Raw genomic sequence first — 18,544 nt, 5'->3', positions numbered from 1 at the left:
TGGAAAATTGAAATACAAATCTTTTATCTGAAAAATCTGAAGCTTTCCATTAGGAAATGCTATAGAAATTTTACAGGGAAGCTCTAGTGGTGTACACACCACCTTATTTTCTATGTAAACTAGGCTCCTCTTGAACTACATTTCACAAAACATGGTGCGTTCTGCCTTTCAAGAGACACAAGGACAAGGACAGCATGGAGGGTGCTGCTCATGGGGCCCTGCTTGAAGTGCAAGCCAGGGGCAAGCCCAGGACACAGCTGTAAATGAGAAACAAAAATGTAAATTTAAATCATCACAAGACATAAAAATGAGTGTTTCCATAGGAAAAACTCCTACTTGATTTCTAATTTTTAAGAAAATCCCTAAACCAAAATATATACAAATGAAGAAAGTTTTAAATTGCGTGCACAAAATTTTCCTTAAAAAAACCCTAACATGCAATTTGGTAAAAATTAATTAGAAGCTGAAGTTTGCCTCCAGCTTTAAATTCAGGCGTATCTTTAATGTCAATCACATATGCCTGATAATTTTAAAGCAAAATTATCTGTTAAAGCTTCACAATCATATACACCTGATCTCTTCATTCTTTGAAGTACTAATCTTGATCACTATTTACTGTAAGGTATACCTTTAAAATGTTTTGATAGCCCAGTTTATTCTTTGCCCTTTTTTTCTTTTTCCACCTTAACATGTAAACACACCCCTGAAAACTCATTTGGTTAATGCTGCATGTTGAAAATTATGACACCAAAGTGAACAAAAGACTGTCAGACAAGCAGCATATTAGACATTTTCTTTGCTAATTACACAATATGGTTTCACCCTTTAAGCACCTCACCCTGTTATTTTGCTTTATAGTTTAACTTTTTCATCTTTGATAGAAACCAGTCTTTTTATTTATTTCAGTATTTTTGTTTTGAATGCTGCAGTTGTTGTTACATTGAATTTGACATCTTGTATTACTCTAAAAGGTGCACCCCAGAGTGCTTAAGATAGCAACCATGCATCATGGGGACTATAAACCAAAGTAACCAACCAAGCTTGAAAAACAGCCTGTGAACCTTGCAGAATATTATGTCTCTACTTTAAAAGATCTAAGTAATTCACTCAACCAAGATATTTTGTGTAGATGTAATTAACTTCATTAATTCTACTCTGTAAATGCAAGCAGTAATTGGAGGGAGGGAGGCGGGTACAGCTTCTTAAAATCCATCATTCTGTTTCTATTCCTTTCTATCAGAGGTTTCTGAAACATGGCTGGAGGGGGATTTTCTGCCAATGGCTGAAGGTTTGTGTTCTTTACACCTTGTCTCCTCAGCTGCTCCTTCCCATCCTCTTCTTGCAGGAGTTTTCTGGTGGCAGTGGCTCTTGAGCAAACTATGGCCTTTTTCAGAACAGACAAACTTCACTGCAGCAACACAAAAGTCCAAGCTAGCAGCAGAAATTGAATCAGTAATAAAAAGGATGTTTTAATTATCATTTATGAGTGCAACAGTCGATATTGTTCAACTGTTTAACCCTCCTGTGGCTCATAACACCATCTGCTTTATGACTTCAGCAGTCAATGCTGCATTTGCTGTTTCATATTTCTTTTTAAAACAACTGAATCCAAATTCTGGTCACTACTACAGACTTAACAAAGTCTCAAGCCACAATCCCCCACCACCCACAGCCCAGCACAGAGCAGAAGCAGAACCCCACCATGCTGGAACGTGGGGGCAGCAGCTGTCAGTGGCACCCAGCTGCTCTTCAGCTCCCTCACAGCAAGAGCATCAAGCAAGAGCATCCAGGACGTGGGTGCTCATCCCCCACAACTCCTCCAGCATGCCTTACTTTCAAGATGCTTTTCAAAGTATATGAAAAGAAAAAGCATTCCCCCCATGCCCCACACTAACTTGTAACCCAGTGAGTGAATTATTATACCCAGTTTAATAAGAAACTTAACAAACAATGCTGTTGTCCTCATTCCAACAATTTATTCATTAGTTTGTCATTCACCAGGAGAATGTGATTAACGCGTTCCTAAACATCCTCCACCTGAGCCCAGCACAGCAGCTCCCTCAGTTCCCCACTACTGGTACAGAGCACTGCAAGCAGCCTCTTCCAGCTCAGAGCATCACACACATGGCACACACCATTTGAGTTTGGTTTCTCCCCTACAATGAAGCATTCATCCTAGGGGAAATCCCAGTTGGATGGGCAGAACAGAAAAGTTTTCACCTTTCTCCTTTTTTTAAATAGAAGTTTGGCCAGAGGAAAGGCTGCAGGATTCAGCCCTTCCCCTGGCATGGCAGCAGTGATTTCCCTCATACAGCCCACACCCCCTGCTCTTACATGCAGTAACATTTGAGGAGCTTCCTAACTTCCCCTGCAGATACTAAAATCAGTTCTCACAAGTACCAAGTACAGCAAGGCTCTGAGTAGAAACAAGTGATATCATCCTCCTGCACTTTTTCAGTTTTTAAAGACCAGGCTGAACGTGCAAATTGTTCCTTCTGACACTGAACTGAGAGCATTTGTTTGACTTCCCCATAATTTTGACTAAAACATGTCTAGCTAAGATAAAATAGAATGTAAAAGTCTGTCTTGGTCCAAACACACCAGGAAATTTAAAACTCACCAATTGCATTAGCTGTTTCAACAATTCACTGTTAAATAGCACTTTTCCTCACAATTTAAAGCAAATTAACAGAAGTTATTGTTTTGCCCTTCTTTACAAAACAAACCACAGTTCCTGCATGTTTCCTTCTATGAAATTAACCTATAAAAAACAACTTTTACATTTAGGTTCAGTAAGTAAAGTATTGAGCTTCAAGTCTTCCACAATTTTTCTCTGGACTTGGAATTGGTTTTATATCTTGTTTAAATGTCCTCCTTATTGCTCAAGCATTATTTTTAAATGAGTTTCTTTGCTAGATACCAATTCTCTGTTTCATATGATGGCTTTTCTCCCTTCTTAATATATCCCTATACATTTAGCTATAATTTAAAAAATGTTTAATTAAACAGCTCCCTGTGTCAGGGAAACCTGAAAGCACTGCACACACATGCCATCCTCCAGAAATCTTTGGATTTTTAATGTAATTCTAGCAGAATTATACTAATAGCTGCAACATTTACTCTCATAACATCAATTATCTTTTCCATGATTAAAATACCAAAAAAATTTGCTTTCTACTAAACACAGTGAATAAAACTTGCATTGTGCCTGCTCTTTGCCAAATTGACTACAGCCATTAAGGAGGATAAGTGGCAATCCTCTTTCAGAAGAGGCATCCTTGCATCAAGCAATACAATTTTCAAAAGAAAAGAACCTTTTCACTGATGTAAAAATACTTCATAGCTGAGATGTGGTCCCAGTCTTTCTGCTAACACATGAAATAAACTTGACAAGTCAGTATATTGGGCCTGCCTCGGATTCCACAAAGGCACTTGATTGCAGAGTGGCATAAATTGTGTTTGGAAACTGAATGGAAAATAAATACATTCTCAAGAACAGCATCAATAAAAAGTGGGAACCAAATACAAACACTGCATGCAAGAGAGAACAACTACCAGGTCTTATGTAGCTAATCTAAAATGACAGACACAGATAATTCTGAGGTGGAAGGGACCCACAAGGACTGAGTCCAGCTCTTAAATGAATGGCCCATACAGTGATGGAGCCCAGCACCATGGTGTCATCAGCACCATTTACAGCATGCTCTAGTCCTGGCTTGATGGCCAAGGTATCATTGGTGCTATTCACTGCTGCTTCTCTCATTGGGTGCTATTAAGCACAACCTGGACCTCCCTTTCTCCCCGAGTACTTGATGCTGATGCTTCTGTTATTGCCCCACTTCAGACCTCTGTTTTTAAAATAAGCTGAAGCCAAGTGCTTCCATTCATTTCCCTGGATTTATGTGGCACTGCCAAGACAGCATCCCAATTTCAACTGGAAAGATTTAGGAGCTGAGTACTTTTTTTTTTTTTTCTGACTGAAAATGAAAGTAACTCAATTTAAACATTCTTCAAGACAGGTGACAGCATCTTTCTGGCATCAAAATGTAAGAACCAAGCTCTATCATACAGAACCTATCTGAAATAAATGAAACCCAGAGCTACATTTCAACCCTCAGTCTAGGGCACAAGAAGATCTTTTTTTGTACTAATCCACAACACAGTCCAGTTCCACCTTTCAGTGGAGGATTGCAGGCAGATTCCCCCTGACACTGCTCCAATTTCTGTCTGACAAACAGTTGGCAGACTGAGATACTCATATGAAATATGTACTAGAAATTTCTTGAAATGTAGACGTAGGAGGTAATGATCTTCAGAGGGGCAATTTCTCTTTATAGTATCTTACAGCTGTTGCAACAGAATCTGTCAGCAACTGCTGCCCAGTTAACAGCAAGGCTATCAGCAGGAGTTTGACATTTCTATATAGATTTACTTGCAAGATTTAGATTTGAGAAAGCAAACTCTGTACACAAACACAACAAGTTGAAGTAAAATAGTTCCTGTGATTTGGACAAACTTTCTCATCAGGGTAAAAATTTCAGTAGAGCCAAAATCCCAGAAGTGTCATCACCACTGATGGGGGGAACCCACAGGGAAGTCCCTGCCAAATCAAGAAGACAGGTGGGTGCCAACAACCAGATCTGACCCAAAGATAAAGTCATCTCTGCTGCTCGCACTTGTTGGACAGACCTAGCAAGGCTGTGTGCAAACTGAAAGCGTGAGGGCCAATACACATGCTTTCTTTTTTCCAGGGTACCTCTCAGATGAAGAACATGCACTCTGCATAAACATCCTCATGTGCATCCTTGTAAAGAGGCTATCCCTCCCAAATTCTGAGATTAGTTAAGAATTTTGTAAAAAAACCCACAATACAGCTCAGAGACTCAAAGCACAAAATTTAGCCTGTCAAGTATTTCACAGAGAAGACACTCATCATGAGGGAGATAACTGAGCACATATAACCACTAGAACAGATATGGAAGCTGACAGAACATAATTGTGAGAAACAAAACTAAACAGAATGCAATTGAGAGTTATTACAACAATGACACAACCACTCTGCAATTCCTGAGCTGCTGCATCTTTTTTTAATGTGCATCCCAACTGTAAGGAAACCAAGACACTCCAGTACACAGTCAAATCGCACAGTTCGCTTCTGGTTTGTATTGTAAATACTGTTCCTGTTTTTAAGTTATTCTCCACATAGATCCCTCCCCAACATTCACTAAAGCATATTGAAGTCCTTATTTTTCTGTTTACTCTAGATATAAGAACTTGATTGCACCTGTTAGAAAGAACAACAAGCTAAAACAACCACGTCAAGAGCTGCAGGGTGCTTTTATCTCATTTGCATGGATGTAGCCAAGTCCATGTGAACAGTGGACCTATACTGCTTTTAACATTATCCCAGCATATTAGGCAAGCACATAATCAATCTCCAAAAATACGTCAAGGAAAGTATCACTTAATTCTCCTGCTCTCTACTCCTCTACATTTAGTTATTACAGACTTAATGATGCAAATTCTTTAGAGAGTTGGCTCCACTACCACAGATTTAATCACGGTTGGTGACACACTACATATGTAAATACAAAGCAATATTTCAATGTTTGTGCAGCGATTTAAAAGTCTGGTACTGTAAATAAAAAAGTCCTGGTTTTAAGAACTAAACAGGCTTAATCCAAGCTTTTGGATATACACACAAAGTAGAAAGGTAGCTTACAAGTAATGAAGCTTCCTTCCACATGGCAGTGAAGGATTTTGAAGCATCCTAACAGTTGAACATCAACAATGGGAAAAAAAGGAAAAATATGTAAATTAGAAATCTGCATTGCAAGTTTATACAAATGCTGTAAATTCTATTCAGCAATCCAGAGGCTGACATTTTGCCTGAACAGATAAACAAAGTGCTGAGCTGAATGGTATTTGCCTGAAGATCAAAATGACGATTTTAGAATCAGTTTTAGAACCTTTATTCGAATATCTCCTATTCTTTAATAATATGTTTCTTGGTTTCAAAGGAGACCAATTATTTTAGCCAATTATTGTTATTACAGATTTTACTGCAGAAAGCATCCCTTTTATCTGCAACTAATCCAAGTGCAATGAACCTCTCCCTAATGCTTGCAGAGCATCTCTGAGAGAAGAGCACTGGCCTGGGGGAGCAGGACCTGCATCTCTCAACGTGTCATATGAAATTGGGCAGGCCACTTCCCTTCTGCTTCCTCTTTCTCTCTTTCCCCTGCCCTCTGCCTGGTTTATTCAGGCTATGAACATAGGGAAGCAGGAGCAAGTCTCACAGTTAGCATTAGAAAGTCTGTTAAATCAGGTTTTCTCTTCACCTGAGCTGATTGCAGTGCTGGGATACAACAAAAAATAGCTATTGAAGTACTTCCCAAATCTGTGACATTAACACACACTTATATGAATTATTCTTTCTTCTCTCACCATAGGTAGCTGCTTTCTACTCTCAACACCAGTAGCTAATAAAACATGAAAATTCAGGTGAATCATTGAATCCATCTTTGCAATTTGATAAAATTAAATCTACATAATGGCACGTGCTAGTGTGTACATAGAGAGACACACAGAGCAATTAACAAAAACGTCCAATAATGCAGTTGGGGGCTAAAGCTCCTCACTAACTCTGAAGCCAAAGAAAGGATGTCACTAACAAGCTGAGAGAAAGTACACAAGAAGCCTTTGCTCTAACTCTCCTGAATGAACACCAACAACTGAAGCACTTACAGCATCACACAAGGGGAGGGAAGCACTTTCTTTTCTCTCTCCACTCCTTTCAAGGACTCCCAGTTGCACAGCAGGCTCAGTTAACACACCACTAACTACAGAGCCTTACCTGTGGCAACAGAGAGCAAAACCAATCCCTCTTACACATATCTGCCAGGCAAGGTGTTCTGTTGTTACCTTGACAGTACTTACTCACACCACCCAATGGTGCATGAAACTCTTCTTTTTAAGAAGCACAGAGGCATTTTGCTTTGCCTCAACAGAGTATCAAGAAGCAACCGTGCAGCAAGGATTGGCAGCTCCATTAAATACTGCTTAGTGCATTTGCTAAGCAGGACACTAAGTGCAAGGTTTCTTCCTTTTATTATCCTGGCTGTGAGGGGGGGAAATAAAGAGCCGCAGGAGCTTCACTAATGTAATATCCATGCAGGTCTTGTGACTTATAGGAAAGGTCACTGAAGTGAGCTTTCAAATTTTCTCTGTGTGAACAGTTTCAGTGTTACTTGAACATTAAAATGCATCAGGCACTACTTAGGGTACATAGTTCATTCTAAAAGACATCTTTTGCAGCACTATAATGAGTCCTAAACCCATCATATTTTTAAGGGTCCTGATCAATTCTTTAGGTTCATGTGATTAATTAAAATTATAACATTACCACCTTTCACAAGTATTTAAAAGGGATGGCTCTCATCAACAAATAAAGAAGCAAAACAAAAGTTTCTAACTGTGGTTATATTTGATGACCTATATTCCAAAAAAACACCAGCATTCTTTGCAAAAAGCAGAAGACCTCTCACTTTCAAAACACATCACTCCCTCTGGCTGAGTCACAGATCTCCAGCTCTGAAAACAGGAAAAATCTAAAAAACCCTCTCTACTGAAAATCTGCATGAGAAAGCTTAATTTACAGCTTTTGAGGAAGTTGGAGCAGTGATCACAAGCTCCTGCAGCACAATTACAGCTACAGAGCTACAATAGCACATGCATGCAGGAAGCATTAAAAACCAAAGTTATGACAGGAAGTGATGGAACAGCTCTGAATGTCACCACTGGGAGAAAGGCAAGGCAAGCCACAATTTCCCTGACACTGGGAGTATATTATTTATAATATATAATCATATCATTTTAAGTAAAAAACTACTTAAAGAATTTTTTATCATGTCTTTCGTCTGCTCAGTTAAGGCTATACCAAGCTGTCAGTGGAATTCAAACGCTCTCCAAGAAAATCTGTAAAATAATGAAACAGCTGCCAAAACATATTTCTTCAATTTACTTCTGCTCTTCTCAGCACTGACCATGGTTTTGGGGGCTTGGGTGTTTTTAAACAAATATTTTATATAAACCAAATATTTTTATTAGACAAAGCCAGACTACAAATTTTCACAACAGGGAAGATTATTTCAGGACCTGTGTTATGTATGCACAGTTTTGTCTGTCTGAAAAGGCAAGCAAATACCCCTGTTTCACATGGCTCCTTTACCACAAGAAAGGCATTTATTACCAGAAGAAAAAAAAAGCACAGGTGAAAAATCAGCAGTGCAGAAAATATCCAAAGTTTATTAAAGAGTCATGAACCTCATTTCTGTGTTTGCTTCAGACTTGTTTTTCACTCCTAAAATGTAACATGAAACTAACTCCTAAAAACAACATCTGCTAAAAATAATTAAAAAAATTATTTTATTTATGCAGTTGTGTAGTGCTTTTAGTAGAATTCAGAAATCAGTAAAGTACAGTAAGTTTAGAACTACCAAGTGAAAATGGTCTTTCTTTGTTCATACTTAGTTTCTTCTGATAGAAAAAAATAAATCTTATGTAATTCTTTGAAGAAAATATATCAGTTTTCTTTAAATGAAATAGATGCAGCTTTTGCAGAACAACAGCTGATCTACTCTTTTTAATAGAATTCTAAACTAATAGCTTGGGATTATAAACACAGTATAAACATACAGCTAGCAAAACAAATGCAATACAACTTTCCTAAGTACTTTACTACTTGCATAATAAAAACCTATGAGAGAGCCCAGGGGACTTTGATAATAGAGAAATTATTGTTGTCATTCACATTAAAAAGTTAGTACCAGCTACCTTTATGCAGCATGGATGCCAAACTATTAAAAACTCCCAGAAAAAAAGGAGACTGGCAAAATTTCAATGTTTTTAAAATGCAGCAAGGCAGTGCAAAACAAAACAGTATTTTAGCACTTTTTGTCCCCTTCCACAAGGCTTTCCAGAAGGGGAGAGATACCAGCCAGAGGGGCTACATCCTCTTCTGCATCCCACTGGTGCCTCCATCACGAGGCCAGACCTCTGTCACCACCAAAGCCACACAAGAAGGAGGAGCCGCCCTCCTCTGCGTCAGCAGCGCCCGGAGAGTCCCGCAGGGAGCCACAGCAGGAGCTGCGGCCACCTCACCTCAGGGGAGGCAGGGCTGGAGGAAGGGCCAACTCACCCTCTGGCTGACACAGACAGCCAAGCAGAGTTCAGAGCTTTGGCTGTGAAGAGGCAAAACACCGAGATCTTGTTTGAGATAAGAAAAGGCAAACAAGGTCAATTGTGTTCCAAGAGATTCCCAGCTCCTGGTTTTAAAAGCGCCTCTCAAGACAGTTCACAGAAGCCATGCTGCTGACCTACAGGACTGTGCAGGCATCTGCCCCCTCCCCATTTGCTGCAGCCCCATTTCCTACTGCCCCTCAAAGTATCCATTTCCCTGTGCCTCCTACTCAACTCATTCCTCCACCTTTCCCATTCTCAGCACTTCTTGCCCTCTGGATCCAGATCCTATTTCTGCATCTGTGCCTCCCATACTTTACCCACTACCTTTCTCCACACTCTCCCCTTCTCTCCCTCTTCTCATCTATCCACAGGTTTTTCTCACTCCTTTGAGCCCTTTGAACTTCTTGCATCCAACCTCTCCTACTCCTCAACCAAGAGGAGTGGAGAACAGAGGAAAATAGGAGGACAAGATGGGCATACCACAAGACAGGTGAGGAAGGAAGTAGAGAAGAAGCAGTCAAATTGGAAAGAAACTTGGGTCAAGAGAAGGTTATGAGAAGCAGTAAAAACATGTCAGCATACAACAAGGGAGGTATCAGTGCACAGCTGCCCTGGTATTACACCCCCTGTAGTCAACTTCTAAAAGCTGCTGTTGACAAAATATCTTCCTATCTGACCCTGTGTCCTAACCCAGTTCAGGGATGCTTCAGTGCTTTAACTCTGCTTGCGTTAGCAGCTGCATAAGAAAAGCAAGGGATCATATTTTACACCAGTAAATAATTTCCCTATTCATCAACTGCCCAACATCAAGGTATATCAAGTTGCATACAGAATCACAGAATTGTTACAGTTGCAAGGGGCCTCTGGAGATCCTCTAGTCCAACCCCCCTAGGGGGTGACCCAGAGCAGGTTACACAGGAATGCATCCAGATGGATTCTGAGTGTCTTCAGTGAGGAGACATGAGTCCACAACCTCCCTGGGCAGCATGTTCTAGTGCTCTGCCACCCACAACATAAAGTTCTTCCTCAGGCTGATGTGGAACTCCTTGTGTTTGAGTTTACGGCCATTACCCCATGTTCTCTGTGCTTGCATGTGCAGTGCACCAAAGCCCAAGAGCGTTATCCCCAGATAACATGGCCATTACTCATTGTCACATGAGCTATATGCAAATAGAATTCATTTACTTTCCACCATGGAAAAGTTCCTTCAAATCAAGCATGCAGCTTCCTGATAATGCTTCACCACGTGGTGTTTAAACAGCTGTCCCAGTACCCCTACACAGCTGCAAAGACCTGTGTGAAGAGTGCAAAGGGCACAGCAGCTGCATAGCAGAGCAGCACAAAAAGAATGTATGGAAACACAGCAGCAATCAGAGCTGGGGTGGAACCCCACCCAAAAGAAAGACCTAGCTCCAGAACAGGACATCTATCTACAGCCACAACTGATGCTTTTCAACTCAACCTGGCCCAGCGGGAGGTATGGGAAGCACTACAGAATCAAGCTAGCATTGCTATGATGAACCAGAGCAGCATCAAGTTAATACAATTCACCAGCTCACAATTAAAGCACTCTGTGTTGCTAATCACTGTGTATCAAGTGGTCTTTTGCAGCATGCCTGACTCCAAGGAGGGTGGGCCAATCAATTCTCTAATGAGTCTCCCTTCTGGAAGCACTTGCACAAACACTGTAGAAATTCATGTAGCCACAGTATATAAAATTCAGCAACAAAAGCCAAGTTTGGTTCAGTTTTCCTTTTCTCTCTTCTGATGTATGTCTATACAAATATGCACACCAGAACTCATCAAAATAAATTTTGTAAAACCAAGCTGATCAAATACGTGCTCTAGTGGGATTTACCTATATTCAGCTAATTGCTTCTTTCATCTCTCCACATGAAAAGCAACACTTCATCTCATTTCTTCCAAGATTTGATAGCATAGGAAAATTAATCCCTTTCACAGGATTTGATAGGTGTGGATCAGTATCACTTACAAGATAATGAAATATGGACCATTCATAGCATACAGTAGCTGTCTACAGGATAAGACAAGCAGACTGCAGTAAAGCAGCTATTTTCCTTCAAACTTCTTTTTTATTTTATTCAAGTGCATCAACCACTTGTATTTTCACCAAATACATGCACCTTCCACTTCTTGAGTCAAGGCATTCTCCCCCGGCTCCTTTCTTAGCTGAAGCCCAAAGTTCACATTTAACTTTCATTCAATCCCAAAGAGCTTCTCGCTGCTCTTGCTGGAGTTAAAACCTTTGCCATTTGTAAGAGACATAAAGGTCATAATAGCCTGAAAAGCTTTTAAGGACTTTGCCCACAATGGCAAATTGTATAAAGAAGCAACTGCTCATCTGTGACCACCAAGCTCCCCATCCTACCCCTCCCCCTTGAATATGACTCCATGAATTCCTGGAAATTTGGACAGTAAATTATGCCACCTGATGGGAACTTGAGACAAGATAAAGGTGGTACTATTTCCCATTATCTCAGACTAGGAAGAGAAAAACAGGCTGGGGGAGCACTGGACTGGTAACAAACACAAAGAATCTACACTGAAAGCCAACACAGCAACTGGGCTGAAAGTTCTGACTGGATCCAGCAGGTGGAGACCATAGCGCACCCATTTAAGTTGGGAAGCCCACCAACTCAAAAGAGAAAGACTGAACATGGGACTAATTAACATTGGAATAGAGGGAATCATTTAACCAATAGAATAAAAGAACTGTGTAGCCAAAAGAGCACTGATTCCTTTGTTTGCTAAAATGTATAGATGGTAAAAGTCTGGAGTGACCTTGGGACCCCCAGCATTGAGAAGACAAGAAGAGGACCAACGGGATATTGTCTGGATCTGTGGGTAGTGACACCTTTCTGCTTAATCTGTCACTCCCTTTCTCCGTCTCTTTTTCTGATTTCTATCTCTACCCCACATTTATGTTAAATAAAAGCCGTACTACAGACTTGAACATATGGTCTCATTTTCACCTTAATTCAGGCAGAGGCATCTCTCTAATAATCATAATTACTGGATCCTCACACCATAAATACTAAGCAGAATCAGTTGTTTATTATGAGGCTACTCTCTAATCTCTGCATCATACTTGCCTTTCTTACTTGCTCCCTTTCCATTCTACTCACATTTTTGAATCTCTAAGTTTTCCCATGGGATTTCTTGTAGGCTGTACTAACCCACCAAAGTCAGAATGCCTAAAAACTTCTACTGTTGAAGCATGTAAATCCTTTTGCCTTGATGTCACTAAGTTAAAGTCTTACAGCCCTAGGCCAAGTCTTATCCCAGATGTTTTTAGCTGAGGCTCACGCTTGAACTTAGCACATGAATTATCAAATTGGTCACTTTGAAGTACTGGGCACTCACTCATCTTGCAGTCATGAATCTGAGATAAGAAAAGTCCGTTTCTGAGATCATGACAAAAAGGAGATGAAAATGCATTTCTCTACCAAAGGTGAAAATTCTTAGACTTTCAACATTCACAAGTCACCTCTTTTGTCCTTCTGTTAAGCACCTGTGGCATGACAGAACGAATACTTCCATGAAAAACTCCCATTTTCTTCTGAGTGCCACTATGGAAATTACTTCACATAATCCATCTATATCAACAATGGAACCTATCAGCAACTACACTTGCAGTAATTCTTCTAAGTTATTAGTAACATGCTCCAATTCATACTTACATTGTCCAAAAGCCTGCATGACAAGAGGACTCTGAAATGCCAGTAATGGAAACACCTAAGAAAATCATCCCCACCTGTTGGATTCCCTTGGCCATTCATGCTTTCACTAACTTCTAGAACGACAACCTGCTTTCTCTCTGTACCCACTTTCACATCTCTCAAAATAAACCCAAAGGCATTTCACAAACACCTCCCAGACTAAAATCTCAGGAGAAAACAAGTTCACTTGGAGTCACCTCCCTTGTGTCCCAGTGACCATACATGTGAGGTAGAGGCATCCAAAGGTTCCGTGAAAGCAAAACCAGCGTATGCATGCAGTACCGAGTGACAATCCAAGAACTTCAAACATGAAAGCTGCCATGCACAATTCTGTTTATACATCATGTGTAGTTTATTTTATAGGGAGAACAGTTATTAAGAACTTTTTTTGTATTAGTAAGGTCTGATTTTGTACTTGTACTCAGTATTCATGACAATTTTGTCAGACTGCATTAAAGGATTTAATCTCAAAATTCCCAGGTGGAAGATAAAGAACTATCAAATGTCTTCAGAGTAGGAAACCAAGATGCATGATTTAGGAGACAGCAATAAAATAAAGAGTTTGGTATTCAGGAAAGGAATAACTACTCTTACAGATAAAAACTTTCATGGTGTCAATGGATGAGCCAATCTTGATTAAAACCTGAATCTGATTATTGAAGTTTTTCCTCTACTTCATAACGTAATCACTAGAATAACATTGCTGTGTAAATTCAATTTCAGCAAAATAAAGCTACTAAGATTGTCTATGCAACGCACATAAGGATATGTAATTTCAAAAAAAAGGACCAAGAAATAGATTACATTCCACTTTTACAAGTAATATGTCTCATCTTCAAATTCAATATAAAACTGTTCACTGTATTCCAAAAATTAATGAAAAATATCACCATTCTGTTCAATTTGTTTAATGTAAATGATCATAAACTATTTCATTCTTCATTGCCTCTTGCTTATATGGGAACATAATGAAGACTGACATATATTGCTTCTAGGGCTCACTTTGTAACTAGGAGCTTAATAAAACCCCCTTGGTGAACCAGATCCAGGGAAGCATGTAAGCTTTCGATTTCGAGTTAAACACATAAACATCCTAACAGTCCTGTGTGGTTGTATTTACAGTTCACAGGAAATGAAACACTCAAGGCACAAAATGTACATAAACACTCAAGCATCATGTGACAAATTGTAGCTAATTTTAATCATGTAAACAACAAGGGTCCACCCAATAGCACACTGAAGTAATTTCCCATTTAATTTCAGTCTTATTAAATCTCTAAAAGATAATTAGAATTTAAACAAGGACTCTCTAATCCTATTGCTAAAGCAAATGCACCAAATAAGACACATGGCACCCTCTTCACTAAGAAACCAACCAAGACAACACCTCTAATCGTATCACAGAAAAGTTTTCAAACCCACCCAAAAAGGCACATACTCAATAGTATGTCATAGTGACATATGCAAATATAATTGCTGATTTTCAACATGCACCCAACCCAGAATTGGACTAAGAACCATGTCACCACTGTCTTTATACAGCACGCAGCCAAGGAACATGGAAACCCCCAGGAGTGCCCAAGGGCTGGCACAATTCAGCCAGAGGAAGTTGGGAGGCAGGAACAGGAACAGAGCTCATTCCTCAAAGAACTTTCAGCTGTGATATGTGAACCCCACTATGCATCTGAAAATGAATGTATTTTTGAGGACACGAGCTCAGCAAAAACACAAAGCAGCTTTCAGTTTACACAGTTTACAGAGACATGGGTGAAATCCAGGCTTCCTCCAGCACCTCAAAGACCCTTTAAAACAGTGTTGAACACCCTCCAAAAAATGTCTTCTCTGAACCTGCTCAGATCTTCAAGTAAGATATTCTTTGTGAAGTCTTGTGAAGACCATCACTACCTTCCTGGTGAAAAATCATCCTCAACTTCAAAAAAAACCATGATATCCCTATAGATCCATAGGAAAATGGCCGTAAGTCAAGACTTTCTGTCATGCTGCTTCTGGCACCAAGACCCCTTCTGCATCATCCTCTGGGGAGGCGTACAGTTGCCAGAAGTATTCCTGGGGGAGCCAGAAGTGACACCATCTGTACACCTTTCCCAGTCAACATATTCCTGCCATTTCCCAATTGCCTAGCTTGGGCTGGCTGCAACCAGGCCTTCAGAAGGAATCCAGGAGATACCTTCAGCAGGCCACGAGGGAAAAGGTCACAAAGGCCAGTAAGCTTTTTGAGGTTAGAAAACAAAAAAAAAATTGTATTTCCTCCCTCCTAAAACTCTTCTGTACAGAATTGAAGAAAAGAGCTTATTTAGCACACCTCTCACTAAAAATAAACACTGCTGTTGTCTCTTCCTCTGCTGTTGTCTGAGAAGCTATAATGGAACTGGATCACGGGATCCAAGAAATGCTTCTTGGCACTATTAGTATGCCTATTCATGAATATTTATTCTTTCAACTTACAATTACTTAAGAAGTGAAAAAAGAAAGAAAAAAAAAGTGACCAAACCTTTACAACCAGTACTGAAAAAGGAGCAGGTGGCACAAAGTGCACAACAGAAGTCTGGTATGGATACAGATTTATGCTGTGAACTATATGCTGCAAATGTACAACTAAAAACCAAAAAGACCAATACTTCTGAACTTCTTCTGAAGCATCATAACACCATATCAGATTAAGTGACAGCAGGCAGCTACTTATCAGTTAGATTTACCTCTGACTGTGAAGTATAGGACTATCTAACAGCACAATCTCCTCTCAGATTCTGACATGCCTCATCTACAGTGTCATACTTCTGATACTTGCCAGGTTTTACATGGTGACACTTCACAAATACATTTTGTCCTGACAGCTCCTTTACTAGCCAACTCCAGTGACAAATGATTGAAGTCAAAGAGTAAATGGTGTAGCTTCTCTAGAGTAAATCTGGTGTAACAGCAAGCAAGTGAAATACTACCCTTGCAAGATCATATTCAACCAACTTTACAGCTTCAAAGCAGCAGAGTCAAGATCCTCCTGGAACACACGTACTTCAGAGTGTGTAACTCCTCCCCACATGCCTCCAGTGAAGTGTGCCCCATGGCTGACTCGGGGCTCAGTAGCTCTCCTCTCTGCTCCATGATGAACAAAGTGACAGGAGTCCATCATCACCTCCAAAGTGAACAGCACCACGCTGTCCGTGGGAACCACCCAGACTCAGAAAACAACATGAAACAAATATCAGAAAGCATTCAGGGCCCTCACAAAATTTGCTGATCTGGAAAGAACTTGCTCCAGTGCCCATATGTACTCCTTATGCACACAGCCAAATGAGCTGAGATGCTCTGTCCAGGTTACCTACCAATATTCTCTCAATAAGGACAGCAACAAACCAAGAGCAAAGGGGTTTCTCATATCTGCACCTCCAACAAACAGGGGAATTTAAAAAACAAACAAACAAAAACCCTCCAAAGCAATCAGTTAAGGAAATGAGAAAAAAACCTGTATACATACTCTCATCAAAACAACCTATACATGAAACCAAGAAATCCCGCAACTACACTACTAATCATAATGTACAAGAACAAAATACTAAAGTTTCTTTTCCCATTAACTGCTTCAAAAGTTTTCTGGTGTTATTTTGCCTTGTTCAGGATCAACTACACAAAAAATGTAGAAACAAAAATACAGACAGCTCTCTAAGCACAGGTTCACATTTACCTTTATTTCCTTCATGCCATGAGCAGTCAGTCTTCACCGTACAAAGCAAAGCAACTTACTTTAATTTTAAAATCATTAACAACACTATTATGTATCAGCCGAGACAGATATTGCCAACTTAAGTGTAAACTGCTTGAGAGATGTACAGCCACCATGGACTCATTTCGAGAATGTACTTTCAGCCCAGTAAATTTTATTCCTCCAATGCCTCTTCAGTTTTAGGAAAAGTAATCCCAGTTTTGAAACAGGCCTTCTCAAATACAGCTTTTCTCCCTGCCTGCTTTCACTTTCCCTTCCTCTTCCCCTTCCTTTCCCACAAATGAGTTATTAATTCCTAAATAAATGGAATAAGTAGCACTTAGGATCAGGAGCCACAAGGGTCCACTGCTGGCTATCTCCTGTTTAGAGGTCCGCTTAAACAGGAATTAAAAGAAATCCCTTCAGTGGATTTAGGCCCAAAAGCTGAAATCTGTAAACATAGGTACTTGACCTCACTGGAACAGTCCCCTGGGTGATCACAGAGGAACCATGCTGGAGAAGCTCTCCAGAGACAAACACCATTTTTGTAAGTTTGCTATGGAGATGCAATGGCCTGAACACAAATTAGGAAACTCTCCCTTGTAGTCTCTTCGAAACACCGAAGTGCAACTTCTCTGTGTTCCCTGCACTTTTATCTCCCTAGCACAATGCAAAGAAAACCACCGACTTCATGTCCAGCCTGCTTTTAAAAATGAAGAACTTCTTTTGAGATGCAATGGCCACCCTGAGCAATGGCATTACTTGATCGAAACATCAATGCGTGTTTGTTTCACAGCTGGTAACCAGAAATCACGACCATCTTCAGGTCAAACAGCAGGATGGCAATGCCGGACTGGAGCACACTCCTCCAGTCCCACACCTCCCATGCGACGTCAGATGCCCTAATTCCGCTTAGCTTAAGTATCTTCCTTGTGAATGGCCTTTGATGTGTCTTCGTTTGGGCAGAGCACTGAAAACAGCAGTCATGATGCCTTTTAAGTATTAGGCAACCCTTTTTAAGGCCGAGGCCACTGGGCCCGAGTGTCCCCAGTCTGGCAGCGTCCCCTTCACCGGCCACGGGACCGCGGCGCCGGGGGACACGGCCACGGCGTCCCCGCCTGGCCCGGGGAAAGCCACAGGAGCGGGTCGGGAGTCCCGAACCCCCGGCCCCGCCGCCCCCGGCCCCGCTCACCCTTCTTGTCCATGAGCCACATGAAGAAGAAGCAGGGCGCGAAGCCGATGGGCCCCCAGAAGACGAGCAGTGCGATGTCCCAGCCGCTGAAGCCGAAGGCCAGGCGGGCCGAGTTCTGGATAGGGCCCCAGGTGTTCCACACCAGGCCCTGCGCGAAGCCCAGCAGCGAGAACAGCAGCAGCACCAGCCACCGCCGCCCGTACACGCGGCCCGACAGCGGCGGCAGCCGCCCCGCCGGGACCCCCGCCCGCCCCCGCGGCTGCGGCCGCGGCTGCTGCGGCGGCGGCGGCAGGAGGGGCCGCCGCTCTTCCGCGCTGCTCCAGCCCAAGCCCATCTGCGGGGGCGCTGCCGGGGGCCCGCAGGGGAGGAGGGGACGGGGCCGGGGGATGGGACACCCACACTTCAGCCCCCGAGCGCGGCAGCGCTGCCCCGGCCCGGCACTGCCGCATGCGCGGTCGGGGAGGGCCGGCGGCCGCCTCCTTCCTCCGCCGGCGAGGGGAGGAGGGAACCGGCGCCGCGGAGGAGAGCCGAGCCTGCCGCCCGCGGGGAGGGAGCCGCGCCGGCGGGCAGCAGGGGCGTGCGGGACGGGGAAGGCAGCGGGCCGCCACCCCGCGGGGAGCCGGGGAGAGGAGCCTGGGGCAGGAGCGC

At 41.8% G+C, this 18,544-nt stretch overlaps 1 protein-coding gene across 1 annotated transcript in view; it reads right to left on the bottom strand.

The window, feature by feature from the left end:
• Positions 1–18,538, bottom strand: part of SLC49A4 (solute carrier family 49 member 4) — a 65,267-nt gene extending 46,729 nt beyond the window's left edge. The window contains exon 1 of the mRNA XM_041409308.1: positions 17,897–18,538. Coding sequence (XP_041265242.1) covers positions 17,897–18,230 — 334 coding nt within the window. The 5' untranslated portion in view covers positions 18,231–18,538. The remainder of the gene's footprint in view (positions 1–17,896) is intronic.
• Between the last annotated feature and the right edge of the window lie 6 nt (positions 18,539–18,544).

This window comes from Onychostruthus taczanowskii, unplaced genomic scaffold, assembly GCF_017590055.1.
Source record: "Onychostruthus taczanowskii isolate IOZ18803 unplaced genomic scaffold, ASM1759005v1 scaffold10, whole genome shotgun sequence".
NCBI classification, from domain to species: Eukaryota; Metazoa; Chordata; class Aves; order Passeriformes; family Passeridae; genus Onychostruthus; species Onychostruthus taczanowskii.
This window is presented reverse-complemented; position numbering and strand designations above follow the sequence as displayed.